The 12,380-nt window shown below is 39.9% G+C and overlaps 1 protein-coding gene across 1 annotated transcript in view; it reads right to left on the bottom strand.

The window, feature by feature from the left end:
* Positions 1-12,380, bottom strand: part of CTNNA1 (catenin alpha 1) — a 179,781-nt gene that overhangs the window by 121,255 nt on the left and 46,146 nt on the right. The window contains exons 4-5 of the mRNA XM_052643775.1: positions 1,677-1,843; positions 1,047-1,166 (exon numbers count right to left, since the gene is read on the bottom strand). Coding sequence (XP_052499735.1) covers positions 1,047-1,166; positions 1,677-1,843 — 287 coding nt within the window. The remainder of the gene's footprint in view (positions 1-1,046; positions 1,167-1,676; positions 1,844-12,380) is intronic.

Below are 12,380 nucleotides of genomic sequence, written 5' to 3'. Positions count from 1 at the left end.
TACAATCCATTATTTAGGGCAAATCTGTTAAAGGCTTCTAGATCATTTGCTTATTCAGAGAGACATATGGAAGAAACAACCTTTTCTTTCCTCACTGGACATACCGACTGTGTGCAAATGCCATGCCTACAGCCTCTTCAGTGACGCACACTGAAGATGGCACTGCTGGAAAATGTAAAGACATGGAAACCTTGATGATACTTGCAAAACCTTTAAATTTAACAACCCTGAAGTCACTTAACCTATCCTGGGGCTTCTAATCAGTGAGAAAATAAACCCCCCAATGTTCATGCAATTTAGGAGCTAGGTTTTCTGTAAACTGCAGTGCAAAATTATCCTAACCAATATAGGTATCAGCTAACAATAATAAGAATTCATCTTTTCAGGACTTTTAAGAAATAAGAATAGCACAAGCTTAATCAGGGCTGTGCAAGTTATTAGAGTCAGAAGGTGACACATGTATCCCCTCTAGAGAACATGCATCTAACACACAGCATCCAAAAGAAAGGGCACAGGAAGACTTCAAGCATCCCAAAAGCGAAACACCAAAGGGTGAGCAAAAGCTGGAAAAATAGGAACACTGATCCACATGTCACACAACATAAATTCCTAATACTATAAAATCTAGTAATAACAAATGATAAGAAATACTTAAAAGTTACAAAATATGGAGGGCAAGGTACTTTCTGATATAGAATTCCAATATATTTTCAACTGGATTTTTAGAAGTCTGAATTAAATTTCACCATCAACTCAAGTTCATCCTTGAACACAGAGAAGAAAGGCGTATCACTTCTCGGAATGCTATTGCAAACTGCTAAGGTACCTGAAGTAAAATTTTCACAAGAATCAAAACAGGAGCATAATATGGATACAACCTAATTCTAACTTTAGTTACTGAAGGACACATCATAAACTAAATGTCTTAATGGAACTACATTAGAAGAGGGAGATATTGGCACCTTTTGAAGACTTAGGTTAAATGGATTTTTCCCACTAGGTAATAATACAAACAACTTAAATATATCCCCAAATCATGACCGTACCTGTTGTCTTTTGGCTGCCATAATGTTCAGTTTATCCACTTCAGGTTTCAGGGCCTTATACTGTATTCCCAAGTCCTGTTCAGTGCCAGCATTCCTCAGTTTCAAGATACCATCTTCTACCTATAAAACAAAACCCCATAAAAGAAAAATTCTCAACAATACAAGTCTGTACATAAAGAAGATCTAGAACTTTTTATTCCTTTCAACAGCTACTCAGATAATAATCCAAACTTCCTCTTAAATTTACATTTGGGCAGGTACCACATGGGAGTTTTACGGGAGGTAGGAAAAGACTGTATTATTTTGGCTTTCATGTAAAAGGATATAATTTACCATATCTTGATTTCTCAACTCTGGAACTCTACTGGTACAAAGAAATGCTTAATCACTACCACAAAAAGGGAAGAAGTCAAAAACAATACCTTTTCTGCAAAGACAACATAGGCCCACAGCACAGCCAGTATGATGTCCACGTGGAATAGAGGAGCAAGTGGAAATTAAAAACGTTCCTGGTCCACTTAGGTAAACCAAGTTCATAACCAAACCAAATCCTAAGGAATGCTGAGCTAAGTATGGCCAGCAGCAGCCTCACTGTGATAGAACAAATTACAGACATCAGCCTGTACTTACAAGTTTCAGCTGAACAAGTAATTTGTAGACATCTGCCATGTCAGCCAAAATAAGCAGCCGGGTAACAGCAGAGAGCAAAGCCCGAGCTGCCCGAACCATGTTGCCACGCTTCACAGAAGAGCAGGGATCATCTGCAAACTCTCCTGCAGCACTCTTCATCAAATCACCTGTTTTGCAGATGGAAAATAAACTCAGCAGGAATGAACCAAATAACTGGTCTACATTTTAAAAAACGATAATTCAAACTTTGTATATTCATACACAGAATTTAAGGATTTTCATTTCTGCTATTTTCCTCTTGCATTTGTCTTCTAGCTGTCACTAAGACAAGCAACTGCATATATTCCTGGTAAAAGCACAGTATCTGCAAAGTGATTTAGCACTACATATCAAAAGCCTGAAAAATACTTCTTTCCAATAGGAAAAAAAATACTTCTTTCCATTGATCTAGTAATACTCCTTTCCAAAAAGGACCACTGTATGTATCCTATAGGGAAAAAAATTCAAGATTTGAATGGGAAGAAAAAAATGGATCTAACACAATCTACCCGCACATCCAAAGAATGATACAGAAACATAGCAACCATTATGAAGGAACACCACACCTCATTAGGCATTTCAACTATCTAATGCATAGAGCTCAAACAGAAACTCACTGGTATGTGAAAAGACAAGAGCTGGTCACGGACTCATTCATCTTCCTCATAGCAAAACACTTCCAACAGTTTAAATGCCCAAGCAAGTATCTAGTTAAGTAAATTATGGTAAAGCCTACAATTGACTAGTATGCAAATATTAACATATATATGAAAAATGTTAAAGTTTATGAAATCTTCAACAGAAAAAAGATGAAATGATAAATGTATATAATCTGTGCTTTAAAAAAAAGGAAAAAGACTGGAGTAAAAACACAAGTAATTATATAAGATACAATCTAATTCTACATTATTCTGTATTTATAAAAACATTTTCTGTAACAGATATCATATTCATAACTTTAAAAATTAACCTAAAAATATATACATTTTACTAGTTATGAGGAATATCCAGCTTATACAATCCCACCTTCAACAATGCTAAGAAGTTCTAACATTTCCTAGAAACTTGTAAAGTAACTTATACTTTTTTGTTATGTGTTTCTAATAATAATCATTTAAGCTGCTTATCGTTTTCTCTTTTCTTATAGTTGGAAGTAGCAGAAGAGCCAGGGCCTGTTCCTCTCTATGGTGACTATCTTTGGATTCCTGGAAAAGCAATTACTCCCTCCATCAACTGAACGTGTCCACTTCAGATTAAAGCCTAAAGGCTATTCACTCTCTTATCTCTTCCATAAATGTAAAAAAGCACACTCTCATGAAGCCACGCTAATTCTGAGGAGACCTGCTCTTAACTATCAAAATTTTAGTTGTAGAATACAAGCTTTAGCGGGGGAGTTAAATTCACCCTCAGTTCAGTCGCTCAGTCATGTCTGACTCTCTGCGACCTCATCGACTGCAGTACGCCAGGCTTCCCTGTCCGTCACTAACTCCCAGAGGTTGCACAAACTCATGTCCATCAAGTCAGTGATGCCATCCAACCGTCTGATCCTCTTTCGTCCCCTTCTTCTGCCTTCAATCTTTCCCAGCACTAGAGTCTTTTCCAATGAGTCAGTTCTTCAAATCAGGTGGCCAAAGGATTGGAGCTTCAAGCTTCAGCAACAGTCCTTCCGATGTATGTTCAGGGCTGATTTCCTTTAGAATTGACTGGTTTGATCTCCTTGCTGTCCTAGAGACTCACAAGGGTCTTCTCCAACACCATAGTTAAAAAGCATCAATTATTAGGCACTCAGCTTTCTTTATGGTCCAACTCTCACATCCATACATGACTACTGGAAAAACCGTAGCTTTGATTAGGTGGACCTTTGTCTGCAAAGTATATGTCTCTGCTTTTTAATAAGCTGTCTAGGTTGGTCACAGCTTTTCTTCCAAGAAGCAAGCGTCTTTTAATTTCATGGCTCCAGTCACCATCTGTGGTGACTTTGGAGCCCAAGAAAATAAGTCTCTCACTGTTTCCATTGTTTCCCACCTATTTGCCATGAAGTGATGGGACCGGATATCATGATCTTCATTTCTGAATGCTGAGTTTTAAGCCAGCTTTTTCACTCTCCTCTTTCACTTTCATCAAGAGGCTCTTTAGTTCCTCTTCACTTTCTGCCATAAGGGTGGTGTCATCTGAGGTTTTTGGTATTTCTCCTGGTAATCTGAATTCCAGCTTGTGCTTCATCCAGCCCAGCATTGCACATGATGTACTCTGCATATAAGTTAAATAAACAGGGTAACAAGATACAGCCTTGATGTACTCCTTTCCCAATCTGGAACCAGTCCGTTGTTCCATGTTTGGGTCTAACTGTTGCTTCTTGACCTGCAAACAGATTTCTCAGGAGGCAGGTGGTCTGGTATTCCCATCTCCCATCCAAGTACTAACCAGGCCCGACCCTGCTTAGCTTCCGAGATCAGACAAGATCGGGCACATTCAGGGTGGTATGCCCATAGAGTGGTATTCCCATCTCTTGAAGAATTTTCCACAGTTTGTTGTGATCCACACAGTCAGAGGCTTTGACGTAGTCAATAAAGCAGAGTAGATGTTTCTCTGGAACTCTCTTGTTTTTCAGTGATCCAACAGATGTTGGCAATTTGATCTCTGGTTCCTCTGCATTTTCTAAATCCAGCTTGATCATCTGGAAGTTCTTGGTTCATGTACTGCTGAAGCCGGGCTTGGAGAATTTTGAGCACTGCTTTGCTAGCATGGTGAGATGAGGGAAATTGTGTGGTAGTTTGAGCATTCTTTGGCATTGCCTGTCTTTGGGAGTGGAATGAAAACTGAACTTTTCCAGTCCTATTGCCACTACTGAGTTTTCCAAATTTGCTGGAATATTAGTGCAGGACTTTCACAGCATCATCTTTCAGGATGTGAAATAGCTCTACTGGAATTCCATCACCTCCGCTAGCTTTGTTCGCAGTGATGCTTCCTAAGGCCCACCTGACTTCCCACTCCAGGATGTCTGGCTCTAGGTGAGTGATCACACCACTGTGGTTATCCATCTCATTAAGATCTTTTTTTGTATATTTCTTCTGTGTATTCTTGCCACCTCTTCTTAATCTCTTCTGCTTCTGTAAGGTCCATACCATTACTGTCCTTTATTGGGCCCGTTTTTGCATGAAATGTATCTAATTTTCTTGAAGAGATCTCTAGTCTTTCCAATTATATTGTTTTCCTCTATTTCTCTGCATTGATCACTGAGGAAGGCTTTCTTAGCTCTCCTTGCTATTCTTTGGAACTCTGCATTCATATGGGTGTCTCTTTTCTTTTCCTCTTTGCCTTCAGCTTCTCTTTTCTCAGCTATTTGTGAGGCCTCCTCAGACAACCAATTTGCATTTTTGCATTTCTTCTTCTTGGAGATGGTCTTGATCCCTGCCTCCTGTACAATGTCACGAATCTCCATCCATAGTTCTTCAGGCACTCTGTCTATCAGATCTAATCCCTGAAATCTATTTCTCACTTCTGCTGTATAATCATAAGGGATTTTATTTAGGTCATACCTGAATGGTCTAGTGGTTTTCCCTACTTTCTTCAATTTAAGTCTGAATTTTGCAATAAAGAGCTCATGATCTGAGCCTCATCAGCCTCCGGTCTTGTTTTTGCTGACTCTATAATGCTTCTCCATCTGTGGCTGCAAAGAATATAATCAATTTGATTTCGGTTTTGACCATCTGGTGATAACCATGTGTAGAGTTCTCTCTTGTGTTTTTGGAAGAGGGTGTTTGCTATGACCAGTGCCTTCTCTTGGCAAAATGCTGTTAACCTTTGCCCTGCTTCATTTTTTACTCCAAGACTAAACCTGTCTGTTACTCCAGGTATCTCTCAACTTCCCACTTTTGCATTCCAGTCCTCTGATGAAAAGGACATCATTTTTTGGTGTTAGTTCTAGAAGGTCTTGTAGGTCTTCACAGAACCTTTCAACTTCAGCTTCTTCAACATTTGTGGTTGAGGCATAGACTTGGATTACTGTGACACTGAATGGTTTGCCTTGGAAACAAACAGAGATCACTCTGTCGTTTTTGAGATTTGGAACCCAAGCACTGCATTTCAGACTCATGTTTTCTATGAGGGTACTCCATTTCTTCTAAGGGATTTTTGACCACAGTCATCTGAATTAAATTCGCCCATTCCCGTCCATTTTAGTTCACTAATTCCTAAAATGTCGATGTTTACTCTTTCCAGCTCGTCTGATCACCTCCAATTTACCTTAATTCATGGACCTAACATTCCAGGTTCCTATGTAATACTGTTCTTTACAGCATCAGACTTGACTTCCATCACCAGTCACATCCACAACTGGATACTGTTTTCACTTTGGCTCCATCTCTTCATTCTTTCTGGAGTTATTTCTCCACTCTTCTCCAGCAGCTTATGGGGCACCTACCGACCTGGGGAGTTCATCTTTCAGATTCCTATCTTTGTCTTGTCACACTGTTCATGGGGTTCTCAAGGCAAGAATACTGAAGTGGTCTGCCATTCCCTTCTTCAGTGGACCATGTTTTGTCAGAACTCTCCGCTCTGACCCATCTGTCTTGGGTACCCCTACGTGGCACGGCTCATAGTTTCATTGAGTTAGACAAGGTTGTGGTCCATGTGATCAGTTTGGTTAGTTTTGTGTGATTGTGGTTTTCATTCTGTCTGCCCTCTGATGGATACGGAGAATAGGTTTATGGAAGCTTCCTGATGAGAGAGACTGGCTATAGGGGAAACTGACTCTTGTTCTAATGCTTGGTAAATCTTTAATCCAGTTTTCTGATGATGAGTGGGGCTATGTTCCCTCCCTGTTGTTTGGCCTGAGGCCAAACTATGGTAGGGGTAATGAAGGTAATGGCGGCCTCCTTCGAAGCATGCACTGTTGTATTCATTGCCCCTGACCCTGCAGCAGGACACTGTAGACCCAGGCCTCCACCGGAGACTCCTGGACACTCACAGCAAGTCTGGCTCAGTCTTATAACAACATGGTAAGTAAGCAAGTCTTACTAACATGATGGAATAGAAGAACATGCACTCATCTTCTCCTGGGAGAACTCCCAAATTGCAACTCACTGCTGAAAAAACCATCGAGCGGAGAATGTTGGGTCCCACCAAAAAAAAAAAAAAAAAACCACGTGCAAGGGCAAAGGAGAACCCCCAACAAGACGGCAAGAGGGGCGAAATCATGTTTAGAATCAAACCCCATACCCACCAGAGATGCTCAGAGAACTCAAACAAAACTTTGTGCACACCAGAACCCAGAGACCCCACAGAGACTAACTAAGCCAGACCTGCCTTTGAGGGTTTTAGTGTCTCCTGTGGAGGCACGGATCAGCAGTGGCCTGCTGCAGGGACAGGGCTCTGGCTGCAGCAGACCTGGATCACACAGCGTGTGGCATAAGCCCTCTTGGAGGAGGTTACCATTAGCCCCACCATTGAGCTGCTGAGCATATGACCCACAAACTGCAGAACAATTATACCAAAGAAATTCTCTCATACTGGTAAGAAAGTTCTAGAACCCACAACAGATTTTCCAACCTAGGGATTGGCAAAGGGGCTGAGAACTACCAGGGAATTTTACTTTGGAGGCCAGTGGATTTGATTACAGAACTTCCACAGGACTGGGAAAACAGACTCTTGGAGGGCAGAAACAAATTCACCCTCAGATTCATATATTAATTAGGCTAAGAAAAACCATACAGTATTAAGAGTAAAGACAAGCTGTGTATATGTCTATGTGTATTGTGAGAAATAATTCACAATGAAGAATTTGATAGTTAAAAGTTTCCCTGGATCTAAGATACAGACACATGACAATTACGTGGATGTTTAACAAAAATGTTATTTTACGGTACTTAAAATGAGTGCTCAATCATTCATTTATTTATTTATTCAACAAATATTTGAGCACTTCAAAAACTATATTAGGTGCCAGTGATACAGTGCTCAAGAAACAGCCCATGTCCTCCTTGAGCTCTATGGAGGGGGAAGACAGACAAGCAAACAATTAAAAGCTGATTAACAAGGCATCTGTACTCAAAGGGCCCACAAACAGGGAATATTACAATGCAACCAGAATTAAAATAGCCCTGTGGACAAGGTGCTATGGGAATACATTAGGAAAAGCTATTTACTCACATACAAAGTTGTCTCTAAAGTCTTGCAAAAAAGGTATCTACCTTAATATTAAGCAATAGAGTTTCATCTATTTATTGAGAGCTTATTACACACTAAAACAAATCCAATGCCAGGGATATATGAAGCTGAGCAAGACTTACTTTTAAATAGTTTATAAATCAGAAAAGAAATGATCATACAGAAATTATGTGTCATTTTTAACATACAAGCTTTAAGAAAGGCATAAAATAGCATAGGGCCAAAAAAGGAAGCACTAATGACCAGGTTGGGATATAAGTGAAATGCCAGCAACAGTTTTATGGAAGACACAGTACTCTGAAATAGAATCTACCGTCAAAGGACAGGAAGAATTTGGGGCAGCAGAGTTAAGGGAGTTAGTACCTCAAGCAAAAGGAACAGCAACATACCAATATCTAACATTTATTCAATGTCCACTCCATGACACTACGCATATTTTATTTAATCCTATCCACCACCGAAAAGTAAGTGGTATTAGCCCTTCTATACAGAAGAGACAACTCAAGTTTAGACAAGTTAACTAACTTAACCAAGTCACCTAATAGTAAATGACAGAGTCAGGCTTTGTAATGCTTAATGCTTATGGTCTTAGGACCACGAAACAGGTTGTATATACAATAAAAAGGTGTATTTGAGGGCTGAGTAGTCTAAATTGGAAATGAGGGATGTGTATAAAAGCAAGCATCAGATGATGGAGGGTGGAAGGCCATAGACAGAGTACAAAGAAGAATCCCTGAGCCAAAGAAGGAAATCCAAGTCAACCTAACATATAATAAACCTGGCCAGAGATACGGATCACAAAGCCACAATAAGAGCCCAGGAAAGGGGACTTCCCTGCTGGTCCAGATGGCTGAGACGCCAAGCTCCTAATGCAGGGGGCCTGGGTTTGATCCCTGGTCAGGGAACTAGATCCCACATACTACAACTAAAGATCCTGTTTGCTATAATTGAGACCTGGAGCAGCCAAATAAAAATAAATAAATTGGGGCAGGCAGGGAAAGAGCCCAGGAAAGAGCAATAGTAAACTATAAAGGCTGGGGTAAAATGATATGATAACCCTTGACTATTAAGAGTGAGGGAGGGAATTCCCTGGTGATCCAATGGTGACAACTCTACATTTTCACTGCCGAAGATCTGGTTCAATCCCTGACAGGGAACTAAAATTCCACAAGCTCACTGGCATGGCACTCCCACCAAAAAAAAAGGAGTGAAGGAAAAGCAAGCATGGAAGATCACTTAAAGAATTCCAGGTACGCCTGTCCTGAGATGGAGAAGAGAGCCAGAGCACACTAAATGTGTGCAGTGAACCGGGCAAGGTTTTTCAAAAACTGGAGTCCTTAAGACTGTGGATTTAGCAGTAAGGGAAGGAAGACTCTATGACAAGAGAAACAAGGAGACCCAAGATGATAAACTGTCAAAATCAAGTAGTATTTGCATACGAAAGTGGTCAACAAAGTCCAATATATACATGTAGATCATCAGAAGAGAATTGAGAATCCAGAAATATAATAAATTCATTTTCAACAAGGCTGCTAAGAAAATTCAATAAAGGGGAAAAAATATTTTTAACAAATAGTGCTGGGACAACTGAATATTCACATACAACAAAATGAAGCCTGACCCCCAAACTCATATCATATACTTTCAAAATAGATCAAAATCAAATTTAAGAGCTACACTTATAAAACACTTAGAAGAAAACATTGATATGTTTTCAAGACCTCCAATTAGGCAACAGTTTCTTAGATATAACACATTTAAGTACAAACAACGAAGAAAAAAGAAACAAACTGAACATCATCAAAATGTAAATGTCTGTGCTTTTAAGGACAGGCTCAAAAAACTAAAAAGACCCACAGAATGGGAGAAAATTTGGGGTGATAAGTACCAATAAGACATAAAGAAGTCTTGGGTTTCCCACAGGTTCAATCCCTGATCCAGGAAGAGCCCACATGCCACAGAGCAACTAAGCCCATGTGCCACAACTATTGAGCTTGTGCTCTAGAGCCCAGGAGGCACAGCTCCTAAAGCCCACAGGCCTTAGAGCCTATGCTCTTTAACGAAAGGCCAAAGCAATGCGAAGCCCTCGCACTGCAACTAGGGAGTAGCCCCAGTTCACCACAACTACAGAAAAGCCCACACAGCAACAAAGACCCAGCACAGCAAAAAATCATTTAAAAAAAGGAAAATGCGTATCACAAAAGGTGCTCTTAAAATCAACAATAAAAATACGAAAAATCCTATTTAAAATAAGCAAAGGGGGACTTCCCTGGTGGTCCAGTAGTTAAGATTCCGAGTTTCCAATGCAAGAGGTATGGATTCAATCACTGGTGGAGGAACTAAGATTCTACATGCCGTGTGGTGTCGCCAAAAATAAATTAACTAATTAAAATAGGCAAAGGAATTATACCACATCTCTACAAAGAAGATATGTAAATGGCTAATAAGCACATGAAAAGATGCTCAATCTCATTTGCTCTAAAGGCAAAGCATGTCGAAATCACGAAATATCACTTCATATCTACTAGGATTGTTGTTGTTGCTGTTTAGTTGCTAAGTTCTGTCCATCTTTAAAAAAGACAACAACAAATGTTCATGAGGATACAGGGAAACTTGAACTCTCATAGCCCATTGGTGGGAATATAAAATAGTACAGCCACTTTGGAAAACAGACTAGCAGTTCCTCAAAAGGTTAAATATAGAGTTACCATAGTTGTTCAGTCTCTAAGTCATGTCCAACTCTTTGCCAGCCCACGGACTGCAGCACGCCAGCCTTCCCTGTCCTTCGCTATCTCTCAGTTTACTCAAATTCATGTCTGCTGAGTCAGTGATGCTATCTATGTATTACCATGTGATCCATCAATTCTACTCCTAGGTATATACCCAAGAGAACTGAAAACAAATGCCTACACAAAAACAAATGTATGAATGTTTACAGAAGCACTATTCTTAACAGTTGACATATGGAAACAATCCAAACACTCATCAACTAATAGATAAAGAAAATGTGGTGCATCTCCACAATCAAATATTTAGCCATAAAAAGGAATAAAATACTGATACATGCTACAACACAGACGACCCCTCAAAGCCTTATGCAAAGTGAAAGAGGCCTGTCACAAAAAGCCATATATTGTAGTACTCCCCTTATATGAAATGTTCACAATAGGTAAATCCAGAGAGACAGAAACTATCACTGGTTGCCAGGGGCTGGGGCAGAAAGGAAGACTGAGGATTACTAGCTGCTAATAGGTTTGAAGTTTCTTTCTAGGGTAATGAAAATGTTCTGGAATCACATAGTGGCGATGGCCTGTATAACCTTGTAAATACACTTAAAAACCACTGAATTTGTATCCTTTACAAGAGGGAATTTTGTGGTATGTGAATTATGACTCAATAAACAAAGACAAAGAAGGGTATCAAATGCAGTGACCTGAAAGTGTACACACTGTGGAGTTAGAGGTTAGCTTAAGGTCTGACTCTGTCACTTACGAGCTGTGTGACTGAACTCCATAGCTTGTTTCCTCCTTTGAAATATGTAGAGAATTCCTTGCTGTGAGGGTCAACCAATAACACATATAAAAGGCCTATTTTATTACCTTGCACTGGGAGATAATACACGGTTGGTAGGAATTATTACCATTAGGCAAAACACAATGAGAAGACAGAGAAAAGATCTTCATTGCACTTCCTGAGTATTCAAATCTGTTCAACAATGTTCCTCAAGGGCATTCTTGCCTTCTTTCAGCAAGTGTTTACTGAGTGCCTGCTATGAGCCAGGCACTGAACACTTGGTATAGAAATTAACCAGACAAAAATTCCTGGCTCTAGGGAGCCTACAATTTAATGAGAGGGAATGATAACAAACATAATAAATAAATCAATTATGGAGGGGCAGCAACAGAAAGGACAGAGAGTGGGGGTGTAAGATTCAATTTAAAACGGGGATCCAGGAAGGTCTCAATGAAAAGGTACACTTGGGGAGTCTTGAAAACCGCAGCACAGGAGGGATGTGGCTGTCTCAAGGCAACGTTCCAGGCAGAGGAAACATCAAGTAAAGACCCTAGGGTAGATGAACTCTAAAATTATCTTGGAAGGCCAAGAAAGCCAGTGGAGGTAATGAGGAAGAGGGACTGGGGGAGGTACAAAAGCCAGATCTAACGGGTAATAGAACCAGTTAGAAATAAAACTGCTCTTTGAAGAATCTGATCTGCTCCTAGGAAGAAAAATCAACGACCTATTAACAAAAAAATTTATTTTGTGCAGGATTAGCAGTAGAATGGAAGAGAGTATGACCACAGATTTGCAAGTCAGAGAGAACTGTAGCTTCACCAGATCAGTTTCCACAGTTGTGTAACAAATAATACAGGTGACCCTCACTTTGCACAGTAGTGCTGGTCTATAAAAATGATCACACAAACTGAAACAATGCAATATGATCTTAATCACCAATGGGAAAAATCACAACTGTCTTGTGATCTTCAAATTTTTCTCCCA

This window comes from Budorcas taxicolor, chromosome 7, assembly GCF_023091745.1.
Source record: "Budorcas taxicolor isolate Tak-1 chromosome 7, Takin1.1, whole genome shotgun sequence".
Taxonomy (NCBI): domain Eukaryota; kingdom Metazoa; phylum Chordata; class Mammalia; order Artiodactyla; family Bovidae; genus Budorcas; species Budorcas taxicolor.
The sequence above is the reverse complement of the archived record's forward strand: the minus strand, read 5'-3'. Positions and strand labels throughout refer to the sequence as shown.